A 21,014-nucleotide genomic window follows, 5' to 3' on the forward strand; every position below is an offset into this window, starting at 1 on the left:
GCTTTGTCATAAGTAAATATAACGTAAGGGAATCCACCTCCTCAGTGGAAATACCAAATCTCACCCATGTGAGGGGTGAACAGTAGTAACAGAGAAGGCAGATAACTATATAAGCCAGGGGCCACACAGACCTCTGAGGGGGTCTCTGAAATGGCAGAACTGACCACTGTACAGGACCAGAAATTAATCCACTAGTCTCAGCAGACACAAGAGGAAAAACCACACACAGAAAAGTTAAAGGCTATAAAAGTGTTTCACTCTACAAAGCAAAACCACCGCCCAATTCCTGCCACCTTCTTTGCCCACAGTTCATTTTAATCAGTGCTTCCATCACCAGTTTCAGGATACAAACTAGCAAAAAAGAAGTACCAAATATGACTAGAACTTCTACTTCCTCTAAAGACAATTTTCTCAATTGCAAAAATTGTAAATTTCCAAAGTCTATACAATTTTAACACAACTCTTCTATAATGATATTAACTTCTCAGAGAGTTAATTACTGAGGTGACACTTATTACTAAACTGAATAAAGAATGGGAGGAAAGCCGACCCCTCACTTTGAGAAATGCCAAGGCAAAACCATTTTCCCTTAGTATTAGTGCATCTATATATCACTACATAATTAGGATAGGCAGAAGATCCTGTTGATAGTATGTGAAAACCAAATAGTGAACAAACTACACCCATGTATCAAAATCAGTTAAAAAAAATCAGGATAAAGAAAGGAGAAAGGTGTATAAGGCATGCAGGTAGGAAAAACATCATTACAGATATGGTAGTTTTCTTTTTTAAAAGAAACATTTTTATCCTCTTGAATTGAGACTAGAAATGGAGTATTTCAATACACAATGTCAAAATACTACATCAACATTTGCAAGCCTCTTCTAATACAAAAACTGACCGCTTGAAAAGAAATACTTAAATTAACAATAAATCAAAAAGAGAAACATACCAACTTTGGCCCAAAATTGATGCCACCTTATAAAAGAAGCATGTTCCTAAAGAAATAGGGACAGAATCTCAACTTTATAAACAGTTTTCCTCAAGTTCTAAACTGCAAATAATTTACTCTAAGAAGAAGTAGAATTCAAAAACATTTTGACAGGGAAGGGTCTATAAATATAGATGTGCATATATATGCTATATTATAAACATATGTGATATCCCCAAGAACAGTTCTGCTTTATGAATTAATGCTACACAGCTTGTACAACTGTAGAAAATATTTAAAGAACTAAAATAAACCAAATAAAACTATAAATAATACAATATTGGTTTTTAAATGTGAGATCACAAAGAAAAACTCTGACACAGAATAAGCAAAACAGGTGGTTATTGCACACATATACTTTTGCTGCTATAAAAGCAAGATCTGGTGATGAAAGTATTTTTACCTTGTTCTGAAATGCACAACTGCATTGCTGAAATGCACAACTGCAGGTAATAAATACAAATGCAAACAAACTTGGCAGTTTTAAAAACAATACCCATGATGCTGTGCACTGAGACAGTACTCAGTCAATCAGTTTATTTCCCACGTAGTGGACAAATCCAGTCAGTGTAACGATTTTTCTCCATGTTGAATAGTAAAATCAAACTGCTTATTTTCCTACAAGTCACTGTGAGAATAATTGTCTTGCTATACCCCTTAAAGTTTTCAATTGAAAAGTTAATTCTAGAAATTTGGAACTGTAACATCAGGGTCTTTTGCCATTAATAACAATGACAACACTACAAATGGCTAAAGAGCACTTACTTGTAGAACAACTCAGTTAAGGAAAAGAGTTTTAGTGCACTTTGCTCATTTTAGCCAACATACTATATTGCCCTTTTTGCCTACAAAGTGGACTCATTGATTTCCACTGAAAGTAAGAAATTACTTGGCAAGCAAAACAAGTGCTGTGTCAAGCTGCCTTTTTTCCTTAGGTATTTTAAGACAGAAGCTTTGCAATACATTACACAATTCTTTGCTTTTATTATTGAGAAAGTCTGATTTGTAACATTGTCACATTGCTAGTCAGTGAAACCCTTCAGTGATTAAAGTTAATGCTGGGTCAACACAAGGCCTCGTTCTACAACATTCGTTTACAGAGAAATTATAGTGATTTTCAACACACCCAACAAAACATTGCTTGCTTCATTCAGAGGAAAGTCCCACCATTCTTCCTGTAGTGGGCATGTTACTACATAAATTATAATTTCTGTTTTTGGACAAAACATCCCCCAATTTTCACAAGAACAAATGGGCTTCTACAGGTGCTACAGAAGTCTTCACACATCATCATCATCTGATGTATCACTGCTGCTTGTCTCAGAATCCTCATTCTCCAGAGCAGGTTTGAAAGTGCTGTTCTTCCAGGGGCTAAATTTAAAATTACAGATGAGGCCATTTTTCAAAATGCCGTTTTTCCGAAGGCCATTTTTTTGTAACTGAAATATGAAAACATGACACATTTAGAGAAAGAAAATGCCAAATGCAACAATCTGTTGCAATTCAACACTTTCAATCTTCACCTATGGGCTACGCTGGATCCACACCTTTTCATATGTACACAGAAAGGATAGCTCCCCTGCAAGCCTTCACTTCTGGCCAGCCACCTGTATCCCAGTGTCTCCAGCTGTGTTGAACTCCTGCAGTCAATGAGAGTTCACCCTGTTCTCACCCATGTCCCCACAAGTCTTGCCCCAGAGATCCTCCTCCCAAATGGTCTCTCCCTGCAATCCAGTCCCCTTTCCCACAGTGCTGCAAACATCTGTGCTACGATAGGGCAAGGGGCAATAGGGGAGGGGCCCAGAAGAGATGCTGCATAGAGGAGTGGGTATCTCAGCAAATGGAAAGTCAAAGACACTGAAGAGAAAGGAAATAGATGATTCTGCAAAAAAGAAAGGAATTATTGCATTTCCAATATCATGCAGAAGGTGTGCACTAAGACAAGCACTCAAAAGTTTAATATTCCAAATGATCTACTCAGTATGTGTGAGGCTAGACACACATGGAAATACCAAATGTTCAGATTTAGCTCCACACACTATTCTCCTTTCTGACTCTCTCACTGACCCCGCCAAGCACACTCAACAGTCCTAATGAAAATAAAATATAAAAAACACCCAGAAAAATCGAGTCTAAAATGCCTTTTCATACTTTGTTACTAACAAATTAAATGTCTCTCAACTCCCAAAAAAGAAAACGTAGCTCTCAGAGTAGCACAGAAACTGCATAAAAACCTTGAAAGAAGACCTTAGGCTAAGATGAGGAGCATGAAAGCTTATGCACTTCCACCACCAACAATAGTGAAACTACTCAGAAGTACCCCCTACCTTCCCTTGATACTTTAGGACTAGGTCTGAGCTACAGTCAGCACTGATATCCTATTTTTTTGAAGCAACTATAGTTCCAAAAGCACAGTACTGAAATCATAGTGGAACAGCAATGTCCCTAATTATCAAAATTACTGCCGATCCTCCTCAAAGATAGGCATCTATGGTAACTAACTACAGGTTTAGTGGAAAATTAACTTAGTCTTACCTGTTCACTAATGACTTGGAACTCCCTCATCTCATCCTCAGTTAGTGGAGCACACGTTTCATCATTTTCACTGTCTTCCTGCCAGCCCATCTCCTTTAACAACCTTAAAATTAAGAAGGATGACATTAAGGATTTTGCTACACACATAGACATTTCAAATTCTGCCTACACACATGTCTAAAGACCTGTAACAAATGCATTGATTAATCAGCTGGTATTTTTTTTAAACAAACTCTTACTTAAGTGTGAGTTCAAAGTCTTGTAAAAGGTACGTAAAGCATAGAAGCTAAGTTCTTAAGTCCCTCAAAGATGTGAACTTTGAAAGAAAGTGGACTTTCTACCACTGTATGTGGTGAAAACCATACCCTCATTGTAGGGCAAGAGATCTGTGTCAGATGGAATGGTAAGAAGGTATTTCCTTAACATAACTTGTAACTGTTAGTGAAGCAGCAATGTACTCTCCTGAGAACAGTACAAAGAGACAAAGACACACTGAGGGACTATGCAGGTTTTCCTGAATAATAAAGTAGGCCAAAGCATGAGGAATATTGGTGATGTCCCCCAAAGTAAACCAATTCAGGATGCAATGGCCTCACATGATTTCTTTTTTATACCACATGCTAATGTCAAGAGCTGTGTCAGGCTTCTTCATAATTCTGTCTCAGCTAACAGCACATGCAGGTATTTCAGCCCAAACACCTAGGAGAGAATTTTGGGATAAGGGGAAGAAATGAGAAGAAAGACTCCTCTCCATAACTAAGCTTGAGATATACAAATGTGCAATAATCAGCGTGTTTTCACTAGTTCTAAAAGAAGGATGGCAGAGTCTGAACAGGAAGAAAGTGGTTTTACATTGGAAGATCCTGTGAAAACAGGGGTTATTTGAGGGTGAAGACACCGTGACGTTTAACAATGAAGTTATTAAGTTTGCTTGATGCAAAGCTTTTGCCAAAAGGGTTAGCACCTTCTTCAGGCAAACCAGGTATCTTTTGACTTTAAATATTAAAGCAGACTAAAGCTGTTTCACAAAAAATAAAGAGGTATCTAAAATGTATGCCACAGCTGGCACCTAAGAGCTAAAAATCAGTGAATATATTAAAATAGGGAAGTAAGACAAACTTACAGCTGATACCATATACCATGGACTTCATTTAGGCAGACATCAGCCCCCCAAAAAATGCCCTTCAACACAGCCCTCCCCACAAAGAACTCTATATCTCAATACAGTAGATGTGCACTGGGCAAATTTGCAGGTAACCAAAGCCACAAAAATCTGTTTTTAAAACTGTAACAAAAAACTGGAATTGTAGAAGGAGAAAAGTACTACTCTGCTTTAAAAAAAAAAAAACGTTAGTAGGGCAGTAACAGAAATGGAAATTGTATCCCCTGTTGCATTTGGACCAAACTGGAAAGCATAACAGGCAGGAACAATCAAATCATTAGGATATAGTAAAAATATATGCAAGTCATACAAAATTCTAAGAGAATACTTTGTACAGAAAAACACAATGCCAAATGTGGTTCAATGATAGTTGAGTTTAAGTTTTACTGCAAGCAAGCTCAAACATTAACATTGCATTCATGTAGTGAACAGTTACAGAGCTCCTCTTAATATAAGTAAAATTTAGGATAATGGCTAACTTTAAAGCAGCATTTCATAATGTTAGCAGCACCACTGTCCCTTTAAATTGATACCATTCTGGAATGGTTTAAAGTGTGAACTACATTAAAAAAATTACTTTGCATTAGCAAACTTGATACCAACAGGATTGCTGCATGTTGGAAACTTCCCCAGCAGGAAAGAAGACCTTTTGTACCATATGTGCCAATACTGTTACTAGATATGCAAAAGTAACCTTTTTGGGTCAGGAGCTAAGCTGCTGACCCAAAGTACAATTTACCACAAAAAGGCTAACCATAGTATCTGTCCACATGCAGGCTGAGCTCACAGCCAAACAACTGGGGCTGTATGTAGACACAGCCTCTCTGGGATACCACAAAAGAAAGACATTTACCCAGAAACCCTAGCAAGGCTATTTTAAGTAATTGGAATTGAAAAACTAAGAGTTAATTTGACTCCCATCTTCCAGTCAAAAAATCATGAGCCTCAAGTGGCCAAAGATTTCACAGACTCCCAGAATAACCTGAGTGGGACTGGACCCACAAGGAACACAGCGTCCAGCTCCTGGCCCTGCACAGAACCCCAACCCTGTGACTAAGAATGCTGCCTGAACACTTCTTGAACACTCAGGCTTGGTGTTGTGATCACTTCCCTGGGAATCCTGTTCCAGTGCCCAACTATCCTCTGGATGAAGAACATTCTCTCTTTCTGAAAGCCACAGATTTTCTCCCTACAATGGCAAGCAGCATTTCTGCAGTCTTCACATGTCCATGATAGTCCAAATATCTGGCAAGTTGAAGTCTCCCATTAGGAGAGCAGAAGTTGATTTTGAGGCGTTCTTTAGTTCCTTAAAGGACAGTCAGTGCTATCATCCTGGGTGGCTGACCTACAGTGGGCTCCAACAATATCTCTTTTTTTGTTTGTTCCTTAATCCTTATCCAGAGGTGCTTAAAATTCCATCACCAGCTACAAGCTCCATATATTCTACCCCATCCACTAGATAAATCACCACTCCCCCACATCTCCTGCTGTCTGCACCTCCTGAGGAGTCTGCAACCATCCACACCACTCCAGTGACAGAACTCATCCCACCTGGCATCACTTATGGCAGTGATGTTGCCACTCCAAGACTAGGCCAATGCTTTCTGTTTCCAAAGCCAATGGTGGGAAAAAAGGAACTCAGCAGGGTGCTTTGTACTCTTCATACTCATGAGGAGTAAGAGGAAATGAAAGTTCCTTCTACAGGCACTACAAAATTAAAAGTTGTCTAGTCCAATGCATAAACTCTATCACAAAAAAAAGAAAAAAAAAATCTGTCTAATCTATCACTGCAATGCTGTAGTTGCCAGAAACCGTAAGAATCTGACAGAGCTCATGACTAGCTCATTTCTAGATGGGGTTGTGATTTTCCAGCAGCATCATTCTCATATCTACCAACTTCTACTGCAGTTGCTTTACTAGGATAATAGAACTGTTTCAATCCTTTTCATGAAATTACTGTCTCACCTTCCAGCAGACTGTCTTGCTATATCAGTAGTAGTATCAAGAAGTAAGAAGTCAGCTACAAAAATAATTAACCACTTTAATGATGAAAAGCTCACTGGAGTTTTATATAAGATGCAGCATCTAAAATATTATTAATACAAACAGTAAGTACATACATTATTCTCCCCACACACCTAGACCAAAATCAGAGGGATGAAGTCACTATGTCGTTTGCTATATTCATTATTAAGAAATAAAGTTTATTCTCTAAAAATTCGATGTAAGTCAGTACACAGGTCTAAGAAACAAAGTATATCTCATGTTAAATTAGTACATGTCTAACAGATAAATTTGACATTACTCAGGAAACATTGCATGTGTTCTCAGTTTTCAGATTCTGACTTCTGAAGTAGTAAGAATTTATGATCATGCTCAGTTACCATGAAGGAACAGTCTTTATGTTATATAAAGTACATACCTATGCTCTGCCTCAAGAGAGCTTGAAAGAACATTTGCCTGAGGGAAAGCTGAAGACTGAATGATCTGCTGAGGTATAACTGAAGCATTGCCATTCTCCTGTGGAATCTCATGTTCAAAGTTTTGGTTTATATCTGTCTCACGATGAGGACTGTTGCTGTTATGTAAGCTGAAGGATTCATCATCCTAAATACAAAAACACTATGTTACAAAATGTAAAAGGGAATTCCATCCACAAGTAAATATCCAGAAGTGCTGAAATTCAGTAGTTTTGTTTAGTTTAAATTAAGTTTAAATGAAGAGGCTCTGTACTTCACAGGTAATTCTGTTCACCCCTCTGGCGTTTGAAATACCTGCATACTACAGAACTCCTAAGATACGCTGCTGATTAGGTAATGCAGAAAGCAGCTCACATGCTTTTGCTCAATTTTCTTCCACAAAGTTTCACACGTATCTTAAAATTCAAACTTACTTTATTTGTCCTTCATATTTACAGAAATAATGAGCTATTGAATTTTTAAATATTAGAGTTGTATGTGGCAGAAGTCTGAAAGTATATGAATTCTCAAGTTTACTTAGTCTAAGGGACAGGTCACAACAACCATATCTCAAATAGCAAATACTCTGCCATGAATTCAGAAAGACAGCATACTGCTCCTTAAATTCAGACAAGTTCACTTACACAAATGCACTCAACCCCAGCTTCTCAGGCTGTTGAGAACAGTAACTGCAAATTACTAGCCATGAAATACAAATCAAGAAGAAAATTTATTTAGAAAGCTGACTGTTCAGGTTCACTCAGAGATTAAAAGGTATTTAGCCTATAAACATGAGGTATTTCTTTCTACTCTACTCATTCAACCACCTGTAATTCTTATTTATGAATGAGAAAGCCCCAGAAGTCTTACTAACTGTAAAAACAAAGATGTGTACAATCATTATCTAGTTAATACTTTGTCATCAACAGAGGCCCTAAACTGGGCATGCAAAAGCATTACCCACAGCAGGAAGAAATCATGCAGTCTTCTGCAACTGTAAGAAATCTTATTTCAGAGCACAGAATCAAAACCATAATCACTTCCGTCCCACTCACATGTTGTCTGCTTTCAGTAATCTTAGAACAGTTAGCAAGATATTAAGAACACATATCCCAGTAAATATACATTCAGCTGAAGAATATGCCTGAACAAAAATTTATAAATTTATTAAATAATTCTAATATATAGGGCAAAACAGCTTCTTCTGAGTGCGATTCACCTACTGAGTACAATTTGCCTCATTATTTCATTATTCTGAATCTCTAGATAGGTCCTAAGATGTTTCTAATCTTAAATCAAAATCACTGTATATTTCCTGAATACATGAACAAAGCTATCCCCAATATCCATCTCAGGGCACTCAGTCACAGAACACCTAATGAAAAGACATGGGCCTTTTTTAACTCACACATACAACTAAGTTATAAAGTCACATTACAGCAAATTGCATTCTGCCTGAAAAAGGATCAGGGTCAGAAGAGTCAATCTAACCTTTATGAGCAATGTATGCTTTTCCTTTTTAAAAGGCATTGTTTCCTTTTTAATATCTCAGAAGCCTAATATCTCTTCCTCAAAATCACTTGTTTGTCTGTCTGATTTGTAATTTATGGGATTTTTTGTTTCAATGTGACATTTTAAACCACTCATTTACAGCAAAGAAGCTTGTAATCCTCTCATTCTGAATAATAACTTCTCTTCACTTGACCTAAGTAGGGTAACTTGTTGGTGGCTGGATGCATTCGACACATTCTCTAATAGCAATCAAGCTTTGCATGAATTAATTCAGACTGAATGAAAACTGATGATTATTATATACACAGCCATTATAAGCTTTCAAGTTCTCAATTAGTAGAAAGCCAGTGCCATGCATATGTTGAGCTCAATGGAAGAACAGAAGAATAGAGAACTTCGGGCTACCTAAACACTAATTAGAAAGGAAATGGTTTGAGAAGCAGAACCAACTTTTTTGTTTCGTAGGATAACTACCATCCAAGGTACAAAACACTGCCTTCCACAAGTCTGTTGGGGCCAGGTGGGATTCACACAAGAGTACAGAGAAAGCTGGCACTTCACTAAGCCACTTTCCATCATTTACCAGCAGTCCTCAATTACCAGAGAAGTCTCAGGCAACCGGAGGCTGGCAAATGTGATGCCCATTTGCAGAAAGGGTTGAAAGGAGATTCCAGGGAACTACAGGTCTCTCAGAGTAGCCATGGTATCAAGAAAGGTCATGGGGCAGAGCACTGTGAGTGCCATCACATGGCACATGCAGGACAACAAGAGGATCAGGCCCAGCCAGAATAGCTTTGGGAAAGACAGGTTCTGCTTGGCCAACCTAATCTCCTTCTATGACCAGACAACCTGCTTAGTGGATGAGGAAAAAGTCGTGGGTGTTTTCTGCTTGAACTTCAATAAAGCCTTTCTTTGACATAGTTTCCCAAAGAACTCCCTGCAAAAGCTAGCAGCCCATGGCTTGGAGAGCTGCACTCTTCACTGGGTAAAAACTGCCTGGATGGTCAGGCACAGAGGGTGGTGATGAGTGGAGTTATATTCAGCTGGTAGCTGGTCATGGGTGGAGTTCCCCAGGGCTCAGTACTGAGGGAACTTCTGTTTAATATCTTAATCAATTATTTGACACGTGCACCTCAGTCATTTTACAGGTGACACCAAAATGGATGGGAATTTTGATCTGCTGGAGGGCAGGAAGGCTCTGCAGAGGGATGTGGACACGCTGGATCATGGCTGAGGCCAATGGTGTGAGGTTCAACAAGGCCCAGTGCCGGGTCCTGCCCTTGGGTCACAACAACCCCAGGCAGTGCCACAGGCTGGCACAGAGTGGCTGGAAAGGACCTGGGGGTGCTGGTGACAGCAGCTGAAGAGGAGCCAGGCTGTGCCCAGGTGGCCAAGAAGGCCAATGGCATCCTGGGCTGGATCAGCAATAGTGTGGGCAGCAGGAGCAGGGCAGGGATTGTCCCCCTGTGCTGGGCACTGCTGAGGCCACAGCTCGAGTGCTGTGTCCAGTTCTGGGCCCTCAGTGCAAGAAAGACACTGAGGGGCTGGAGTGAGTCCAGAGAAGGGCAATGGAGCTGGGGCAGGCTCTGGAGCACCAGTGCTGTGAGGAGCAGCTGAGGGAGCTGGGGGTGTTTGTCCTGGAGAAAAGGAGGATCGGGGGGGTGCCTTATGACTTCCTACACCTGCCTGGAAGGAGGGTGTGGCCAGGTCAGGGGAGATTCAGGTTAGACACCAGGAAGATTTTCTCCACAGGAAGGGCAGTCAAGCACTGAAATGGGCTGCCCAAGGAAGTGGCTAAGTCACCAATCCTGGAGACAATTTAAAAGACATGTACATGTGACACTTGAATACATGGTTTACTTGCAGACTTGACAATACTGAGTTAATGGTTGGACTTGATGATCTCAAAGGTACTTTCCAACATAAATCCATCTATGATTAGGTTAGGTCAGTAAGGCTAATTTATTCTTTTTATTGTTGCTGAAGATACACAAGGACCAAGTCATGAACGTGTACTAACAGATACTGCAGAAAGACAAAAAAAACTTCAAAGCAGCACTGAAGGCAGAGCAGTACTTAGAGAAATATTTTTAAATTCATCAAAAGATATTCCTTTCCTTCATTTAGAGATCCAAAATCACTACTTAACAGCTGATTACAGCAAAATAAAAAGTAATTTATAGTTTGTTTGAAATCTACTGGATCTACAGTAAGTATGAACAAAAATTACCTTCTCTTGCCCATCATGATTCTCATCTTCATGTTCCTCTTTCACTCTATCTCTTTTCAATGCTTTCAAAAATTCACTCTTCTTATCAGTCCTCATTCTTGTCAATTTTGTTAAACGAGGCTGATCAGATTTGTCAACAGGGGATGAAGAATTTGACCGATTACACTAGTTAGGAAGTCAGAAAAAGAAAGAATGTTAGTAGTGTTTTCATTTAGAAATTTTTTAATTAAGAACAAAGGTATCTCTTGTTTTAGGTTTCACAGTCAAAAGCAGAGGGCAGATCTGTATTTTGGTATATATAGTTTGTAGATGTAAACCCAGAGATGCAGGTATATGAAGCACTGCTAATGAACAGTGGGCCTTCTGAAACATGTAATACCTTTAGCAGTTTTGAAGTCTAAATCTATCAGGCTATATTTCTAAATGTGGGTTTTGATTCCAAATCAAGCTTACAAAGGAAACTGCACAATACTTTAAGGTCACTGATGTGCCTTCCATCTTTCTTGCACATCAAGTTCTAAAAAACATATTTAATACAATTCTGCATAAAATTTACTGATCATCCTCACTTAAATAAATTAAATGTTTTATAGATGTAACTACAGTTGCTGCTTTACCTCTTTCACTGAATTTTGTGTTACAGCAAATGCCTTGACAGTTGATTTGAAAGGACTGAAATTGCCAACACCATATGCAGACTCATAAGGCAATGCATTCCCAAGTTTATTTTCTTTTGCTTGGCTTTTCCACTGTGTGGGCTAGACAGAAATATAAACAGAGACATAAAGAGTCATTAACTCCAAAAGGATTATCTTCAAGAATCTTAAGAAAAATGACTAAGCAAAAGCAAATCCTACGTGCAATCTTAATGTAGTGAAAACATCTGTTTTCTTGTGGAAAATAGGATGTTTATGGGCAATTCATCTACTCATAAATACTGTTCATGCTCCTTATATAAAGGCTAGAATTTCAAAACAATTAAGATCCTCATATTTGAGGTATTGAAAATGAAATATGGGACTTCAACAGCTGAAAGTATTATTTTAGACTAAAAATATTGCAGAGTTAAGAACTAATCCATCATATGCTTCAAGAGCACAGAAAAATTACATAAATAAAAAACCAGAGATTAAGCCAGTGAGAATAGCTCAGTTGGTTAGAGCCTGGTACTAACAATGCCAGGATCATGGGTTTGAAGTGCATATGGACTACTCACTTAAGAACTGGATGCGTGATTCTTGTGGGTCCCTTCCAACCTAGAATAGTCTGTGATTATGCACATGGAAAGTTGCATTTGGAAAGATACTAGAATTACACTAATAGGTTATAACATCATCTCTTTCTATTACTGGGGTAAATTCTGAAGGAATTATGCTGACTACACCTCTCCAATACATACCTAATTTTGTTCTGTTAAAATCATATATACAAAAGGGACTACTATTCCTTAGGTTAAAAACACCACTTTTACTCTTACTTGTACAGCTGCAGCACTTCTTAAAAGTGGTACAAAAGAAGCAAAGAGAGACTAAATTATAATTTTAAAAGAAAAATGCAAAAAAAAAGTTGTTTCTATTCAATTTTGGGGTGTGTTGCACTTTGCGAGTGTTGAATACATAATAATCTAGCAATGGCATTCTCAGGGATTAAATAAGCACACTCAGAATTACAGAATGATTTTTCTAGCTATGTTTTTCATAACACTGGTATCCAATACTCACTTTCGCAGGTGGAGTGACAGGTTTGGGGACTAATCCTTTATAAACACTTGTGCCAGTTCCATTCCTTACTGGCTGTGAGTGAAGACTTCCCACTACTGGGAATCCAGATATTCGCAGTTCTTTTGTACTGCCCTTTTTAATGACCAGCATTCTCTGAGATCTAGATTTAGGATTTAAAGGGTACTCTGGAAGAAAAAAAGAAGTGTGTATGTATATAGATATGCGTGTGTGTATGGATGTGCCTAGTTAGTTTTTAGTTCACAAGGTATTGGACAGCCATATGATCAGAGCAAACACGCATAAATCAGGAACTTAAATCAGTATTAGTTTCACAAGTAATGTGCAAACCTGGAAAAACACAGGTTCTTTTCCATTTTCTACAATTGTAATTTCAAAAATATTTCAATTGAGATGCAGGAATCGTACTTTTTGAAAGAAAATCTATTCTTCAAAGAACCCTGCTACACAGTTCTAAAGACTGCTGCATAACAATTCCAAAATCAAAATACTGTTAGTTGTTGGTAGTTACCCAAACTTCAAAAGAGATTATGGGTTTCATATTCCCCTTAAGGTTTCCTAAAGAATAATTAGTTATATATTTATTAACAGCTCGGTTTAGAGCTCTGCACTGAGGTTCTATAAATACAGGACAAGATGTGCACTACACGTTAGACCATGGCAATGACCAGTCTCTCTAGCTCCATGCTTCAGATGGACATAACAGGACAAAATTTCCATGTTCACTGGAGCACAAATTAGGAGACATACAGTCAGCTGTCAAACTAGACAAACTGCCATTTAGCAGGGCTAAAGAATATCTATTATAACCAAATTTTTAAATGCAAAAAAGTGAAAAAACATGTTTTTGTACATGCATTCCAGCAATGAGTTAAAAGCTTTCTCAAGGATTATCTCCTCTCCCTGCAAACAATTCTATTCCACATACTCACTGTATCTTCCGTTTAAAAAAAAAAACCAAACAAACTCTATCTTAAAAGCACACGTGACTTTCGCTTAGTTTAGCAGGCAGATGCTACAAAATAGTTATCATAATTGTAAGCTTCATTCTTATTAAACCTCATTACAAGATTTTTCATAATACTCACAGGCTCCCATCGCATACACACAAAGTGAAATGGAATCTAAGAGAGGCCTACATTTTTAACAGATATTAGAAGGGGTTGTAAAACTCGCTCTGTCCTGAATGTTGTCTTCTTCTAAAGGGAATAGTAAGAGCCTTAATTCCAGTCTCTCAATTCCAAAATAAGATTCTTTTATTGAAAGAGAGATTATCACATGAAAGCTGCTAACAACACAAAACCAAAAAGCTTTCCAATTATTTATGATGCTGCAAAGGTTTACAGCAATTAGACATTTATATTGAGAGGTTATCTAATGTTACTTTAAGTATAAGAAAAAGAATCAGCAAATTAAAATACCTCTAAAATCTCAGTATTAGCAGTAAAATAGAGAAGCAAAAGTTTTCATGCTTAGTTAATTTTTTTAAATAAAGAGAAATGTTCTTATTTTGAGTACCTTTATTACTTTAAAACCCCTGCCATCTAAAGCTACCACCTTCTTAGGGGTAAACAACTGACTATACAAGCCCATTAGAATTGTAAAGTCATAGCCAAACATAATCAGGTGAGGACGAGGAAACAATCCTGACTACAGGTCTGCTCAGTTTCCATGCTTTAGGCAAAGTATCTGTCATACAAATAATACACAAACACAACAAACAGCATAAGACATTTGCTTCCAGAACGAGACCTTAAATCTCTGCAAGTTAACCCACTCTTCCAGCTCTCCCAGGTTTCTTTCAAAATTCTTCCAACATATCTATTCAGTCAGAAGCATTATTTTTATACATTATAAAGCATTAAAGCATTATTAAAGTATTATTACAAGGCTTTCAGCTAGCAATCAACACCACCAATTTAGGTGACCAAATTTCATTGCACTTCCTCTTGAAAATAAAGGTGAAGATTTCTTGACATCTTTACAAAAGGATGCATACTTGTACTGGGAAAGAATACTAGTTGCAGCTGCACCTACAGACTAGCTGAGTGATACTCAAACTGAAGCCATTACCCTATAACAAAAAGATATCTACATTGTAATAATATTGAAGTCTTCTCAATCTATACCTTTATAATTCTAAAAAGGGGCTTGTGTTTCAAATAAAACAACGTCAGATCTCTGCTACATTTTTGCATTCAAAAACATCAAAAAATACTCACCCCACACACCTGCAGCTAGAGATTTATTCTGGTTTGGTTCCCTCTCATATTCAGGGTTTAAAGATGGCTGAAAGTAAGTTTTGTCATTATTAAATAAGTAACTCTCAAACTGTAGGATGAATGAAACAAAGACTCACAATAACACCAGCAGCATGACCTCTGCTGACAGACTAAACACCTCCCCCATTAACCAAAAATGCCAATGCTCACTTTTTCCTCTACTCCAACAAAATATCTCAGGCAGCAGCCAAATGCCATTACATGATCTGCCCAGAGAAAGCAAAAAAACAGCAATGTGTGTTTTTTCGAAGAGTAAGATCACCCTTCCCCTCACATCCTAATTGTAGGTTGAAGCATGGGATTGCAGAAGGCCACAGGCATGAAGATTACATTGTCACTATTTCAGATTCCAACAAGGTGACTGTGTAGAATTTAGTACATACACATATCACAGCAGATCAGAATCCAGCTGTAGTTTCACTTAAATACACAAGTAACAATAACAAACATATAGCAACAAAATCTGGATATAAAATGAGAAACAAGTTAATGGACAAACTACTAACACTCCCTTACCTATGAAAAATTCCTTATATGATGATCTGAAAATGGTGAAATCTCATGAAGTTACTTGTAATGGACAAAACAGTACTTGCAGACAAAATGAAACCTTTTGAACTGTAATTACAATTTACTTACAAAATCCTCGGCCTCAAACTGGCTGGATATTTCTTTGTTTTCCTTTTTGCGGGTTTCATTATCCGGTACATTGTTTTCATGCAGTCCCTGGCCTTTTCCACAATGGACAGTGCCACTGCGAGTACAGGAACCTCCACCATGTAAACCTGCACGATGGTGTATATTTTCTGGACCATTTCTTCCTTGTGAACGCCAACCATTCCTCTCTTTTCGCCCAAAATGCCCTTGGATTTTTAAATTTTAGAGAAATGTAACTACAAACAATTTTAAAAGAGTATTTTACTCTGAAGAATTATTAAAGAAGTTAAATCACAAGCTCTATTCACTGAGATATGGTAGCATAGGAAACAAGTTTTCACACCCATAAGAAGCGGGGAAGGATCTTACAAAGAAGTGCCAAGGAGAGAAGATATCCAGTCAATTCTACAAGTCAACCTCTTTTTCTGGCTGCTCATTTATATGTTGTTGGCTAGAGTATTAACAGTCTTATTCTACTCAAGAGAGAAATACACCAAGAATCACATTACTTTAACCAACCCTTAATGCTCACATCCTCTCCCAGAAGTGTCTTTCAATTATCATTCTTTTAATGCATAAAAAGCATTTAGCATAGATGAGCTATCATAATCAGACTTCCTTCCTAGCTAGTGCTACAAAGAAATGATGCAAACATATTCAGTGTTCCATAAATTATACCTCCATTTAGCCTTCCAGTGTTAGAATCAAACCCCTCCGAAGAATTGTGTCTCCTGCGATTTGCTTCATAACGATTCTCTGTCCATGAAAAATTTTCAGAATGTTTCTCAAAATTCAGCGATGACTGTAAAGAAGCATAAGTGGTAGACCTGAGATCTGATTAATAACAAAGCTTAATCATCAGAACTGTAATATGGACATTGTTTACAGTCTATATAATTCCTTCTTACAAGAACTTAGAGTGACAGACTTTGTAGCAGTCCTCATATTCAGAGCTGTGTCACCATCTCTCAGGCAACCAAAGTGGAAGCTGCATCTTCTGCTCCAGGACACTGAAACAGCCCTTAAATCACATGTCTGTGACACAAGGTAAAAAGTGTATACTTTGTTTTGGCAGCATAACAGAGCACAAATGACACGTGCTGCAGCAGAAAAAAAACTTTTTAAAAAATGTAAGAAAGGACAGAAGATCACAATTGGGAAGGCAGAAAAGAAGTCTAGGATCTTAATCTGGACACTACATACATGCATTCCATAGAAAGCAAGGAATCACTTCCACCCAAGGCAGCTATACCCAAATAAAGCCTAATTCATTAATCTTGTCATTATAACTTAAAAAGGCAAATACAAGTAGTTATGACATTCTAACAGAATCTAGAATCAGAAATGTCCAGATTCACAAAGACACTGTAAATGTTCATCTTACAAGCACACATAAGAGAAATTTAAAATAAATATTTAATATATCAGTAAGAAGTAGTAAACTAAAACCTTATCTTGAGAATAGCACCAAGAAATCAAACCACATCCTGACTAGGATTCATACCTAAAGGGATTAAACCAAAAAAACATTTTGGCTTACACAACCCATATCTTCCTCATTACTTTTCTCTGGGTGTACCTTTAAAATTACTTCCTTCTTCCTACATACCCCACAGAGGAAATCATACACACAAAAAAAAGATATCCAGACTCTATGGGAAATGCCCCTGTAGAGCTCAAGGTGCTGTTCAATATTCACTGCTTAAAATTCAAACTTAAGTATATATTTAAAAATCAAAGTATGTATTTTTAAATCGTACAGAAGTCAAATGTCCAGGCACTACCCTTTCCATCTGAGGCCTGGGATGTGACTTACTTGACAAATTCTCCTTGGAGAGAGCAAAACCAGAAAACAGCAAAAAGCTATTATATTATAAAGTACTTCAAAAATTACCAAATTAATCTAAATATTTAAGTGAAAGAAAATCCTTAAACAGATTTTTGAGTAAGCTGCCAAAATTTTCAGAAAGTGCTAGATCTGACAACCTTAGGTGAAATTTTAGAAGATGCTTTATGTGTTCATTTACGTACGACAACCTCTTAACATTGCTTTGGGAACTTAACTCACTTCTCTGTATTAACTTCAAAACAAACAACATTTTCACAATGTATGACTGATAGAATTTTTTATATTGTGTTTGAGTTGTGCATACTATAATGAATCTGTTGCTTCTGAACGGTGTGCAAAGATCATGCAGTTTGCATTTTCCCCACATGATGGAGATACCAGTCTATGAAGCCTCTCGAGGCAGAGATGACAGTAAGTTTTATAACCAAAAGGAAATCTATTGGCAACTTCTGTAAGTTGAGAAATCATCTGACTCAGTTCAGCCAATCAACACAGATTTTTAAGAAATAGAGGAAGCCTAACTGCTTAAAAAGAAGTAAAAACAAACTTGTAAATTTGACTTTATCATCTGCAATATCCCCTTTATACAGCAATACTTTCTTACAAGTTTTGTCCATATCCCAAGATGGTTTCACTACTCACTACACCTTCCCATTCCACCTGACCATCTGCAGTACTGCACTGATAAACAACTTAGTTCCAAACTTGCACAAAGCCCATTGAGTGACAGATACACATATATTTAGGTGAATTTTGCTGCGTAATTGACAGAGAGATGACAAAAGCTTGCTGTTAGAAGGAAATCAGCAGCACATATGAGATGGATTTCAGTCAAGCTGTAATATGTATGTCACATTAAAAAGCTCATTCGCAATCACTCCTTCCTGGTAGCAGGCTTCTATAATGCCAGCCTTGAGCTATGTAAGGACAAACATCTCAGCTACCAAGGGCTCAAGGGGAAAACCAAGGTTCTGTAGCTGTCATCTCTGAAAGTGATTACACTTCAGGAATATAAAAATTGACCAAGCAGAGCTCAGTTTCTAGTTCTCAAATCTAAATGTCATTGACACGATAGTATCATCCCAGGTCCATTCTGCATGAAACATGAGACACCTTGACTTCCTCACCCCTTCCTCTTCCTCTCCATCTCTCTTATCTGCTGTTCTCTTCTGCTTTTTGATATACAGCAGAAAGTAAGTATTTTAGGAAATAGAGGGGACAGGGGCCAAAACACTTGCAAGCTGTCTTCTGGAGTCTTAGTCTGACAAGTCTTTTTCTGTAAACTAAGAACTACAAACAGACTTTTCAAGCACTTAATATCCAAATGTGCTGTGTATCACAGAATGCTCATCATTGAGGGAGCATGTAATACAGGGAAATAAAGTGCATTCCAACAAAGACACACAAATACTACAACAAAGTAAGCATACAACATGGAGCTTTTGAAAGAGAAGAAAATCTAACTAAACTTCATGAGGCAAATAATCATGGAAGAGAACAGGAGCCAAAAAATATACTTGCAACAAAATTCCACACAATTCAGAAATTGGGTGACAAACACAACCCATACCTCAGATATATTCTGGTGGTACTAAAGTACTTCTGGAACTTAGTTTTATCCTGCTATATTGGCAAATAAAGCATGCCAATATAAAGCTCTTGCAGCAGATTCTAAATAAGTAGTGAAGATTGTTTTGCAATTGTGACACCATATCAAATTAAGCTCCAAATGCTTTTCCAATTTAAAACATACGACATTGAGAAAATCAAATCAAAATAATTGAATGCATCAGAAATCACAGAGAATGAAAACTAAAAGATTGCTTCTTAATTTGGATTTTTAGACACTGTATCCCAGAACAGACAGGCTTTATGTTCCATGAAACAGATTATACTAAGCAAAGAATCTAGATAGGTCAGCGTAGAAAAGACATAAAGCAAGTGAGATAAATAAGCACATTCAATGACCTGACTAAAATATATGTTTATGTAGAGATACAGACTCAAAGCATTAGGAACACAATTAACACTGCCATCTATCTGTGCATTTAACAATACCACAAGCCTATGGCCATAAGTTTCTCAGGGCTAAGCATTTTCCATGGACATGAAAGACTGCACAAAGCTTATATATTAAAGAAAAGCATAGCAATTCTCATAGCAGCAGATATAAATATCGAATTCAAACTACTACAATGAAGATAGGTCTACAAATAGGGAAGCAGATGACAGGAGTTTTAATATCCAGTGCTGACTCTTCTTCTGCATTTGCACAAATTAAGAAAGAGTAGAAAGGCCAGGAAAAAAACATTTCTGAGATAAGACATGCTCAAGACTTCCACGAATATTTACAAATTCTAACAATTCAGAGATTATTATTTCCCATTTGCAAGCTGATCCATTATAAAAAGTAACAGTAAAACTAGTCTAAATGTAACAGCAGTCTAAATGAGACAACCAGAGTGAAGATGCCTAACTGTATGAAAGCACCATACTCCACCAGTAGCAACAAGCATTCCACCATCAAATGCAGAGCTATTTCAGAAAGTCTAAAAAAACAGACTTTTAGTCACTTGGATGACAGAATAATACTCCTTTAAAACTTACAGGACACAAAAATCAGAAGAAAGAACATCAAGTACATGCTCTGTCTTGGTACTTCTAGCGTGAAACATAGTAATTAATTTTAAACGCCTGATGAAGGCAATCTTAAGCCTACCACAGCCAAGACTAGGCATGTGCTTCTCTCCATGTCATCTGTCATCACAGTGTTCATGAAGAGATTTGTATTTTTACTGTGACTGAGGCTACGACATTTAGACTTCCCTAATAATGAAAGTGCCTTTTCAAACAATACAAAACATACCTTTGTGGATGATGGTGGAGTAGGAAAATTAAGCCAGGCTGGAGCAAAGTCATGCTGCGCCATTTAGGTCCAGTCTCTCCAAATCAGTGAAAAAGGCTTAGCACCTCATGGCAAGTCCCTGTAATCAAAAGAAAATAAATTAGTCCTTTCAGATGCTTACATTACAAGGGAATTACACTTGCTGTCTTTTGTTCAGTATTTCCTTTCTGTTTTCCCGTATTATTTTCCTCACAGATCTGGTTTAGAGTCTAACTATAGTCATCTCATTTTCAGCATCAAATCTGTGCTTTTATTACCAAAGTAATATATAAAATATATCACAGGAATCATGAAAATATAACTTTAATATTTCTTTCTTTATTTTCTCTTATAAAGGGGATGAAGCACTTAGTGTTCTGGATCGGACCTTACACAATCTGGTACTATCTAGAACAGATTTCGTGAGCTATTTTATTAGCCTCCTAGAAGCTGTTTTTTTTTAATTAATCCCTAACAGTTAGTCTCAGCAGCCAAGCTGAAGTTCCTTATGAAAAACCTGCATACTTGGGCTCATCACAAACCTCACAATGTCTCTAGCTACAGTGGAAACAGATTTGCCTACATATCCAGAGTGCCAAAACCCAGGAAAATTACCTGGTTTGAAAATGGGCCAGAGAATGTAATGGTTTATGATTAAAACAATTTTAGTTGTAAGAATACTTTTTCCACCCTACACTCTTCTTGCAGGTAAGA

General features: G+C 37.4%; 1 protein-coding gene across 2 annotated transcripts in view; it reads right to left on the reverse strand.

Annotated features, from left to right (window-relative positions):
- Positions 1-776: 776 nt before the first annotated feature.
- The window catches only part of GPBP1 (GC-rich promoter binding protein 1), a 35,940-nt gene continuing 15,702 nt past the window's right edge, over positions 777-21,014 (reverse strand). The window contains exons 4-13 of one of the 2 annotated variants that reach the window (XM_062513261.1): positions 20,283-20,400; positions 16,246-16,369; positions 15,550-15,695; positions 14,851-14,917; positions 12,611-12,795; positions 11,507-11,647; positions 10,890-11,054; positions 7,111-7,295; positions 3,527-3,629; positions 777-2,430 (exon numbers count right to left, since the gene is read on the reverse strand). In XM_062513261.1, the coding sequence (XP_062369245.1) occupies positions 2,272-2,430; positions 3,527-3,629; positions 7,111-7,295; positions 10,890-11,054; positions 11,507-11,647; positions 12,611-12,795; positions 14,851-14,917; positions 15,550-15,695; positions 16,246-16,369; positions 20,283-20,345 (1,338 nt within the window). In that variant the 5' untranslated portion in view covers positions 20,346-20,400 and the 3' untranslated portion in view covers positions 777-2,271. Of the gene's footprint in view, positions 2,431-3,526; positions 3,630-7,110; positions 7,296-10,889; positions 11,055-11,506; positions 11,648-12,610; positions 12,796-14,850; positions 14,918-15,549; positions 15,774-16,245; positions 16,370-20,282; positions 20,401-21,014 lie in introns of both variants that reach the window. The other variant, XM_062513260.1, reaches the window with a different exon arrangement.

Source organism: Cinclus cinclus, chromosome Z, assembly GCF_963662255.1.
Source record: "Cinclus cinclus chromosome Z, bCinCin1.1, whole genome shotgun sequence".
NCBI classification, from domain to species: Eukaryota; Metazoa; Chordata; class Aves; order Passeriformes; family Cinclidae; genus Cinclus; species Cinclus cinclus.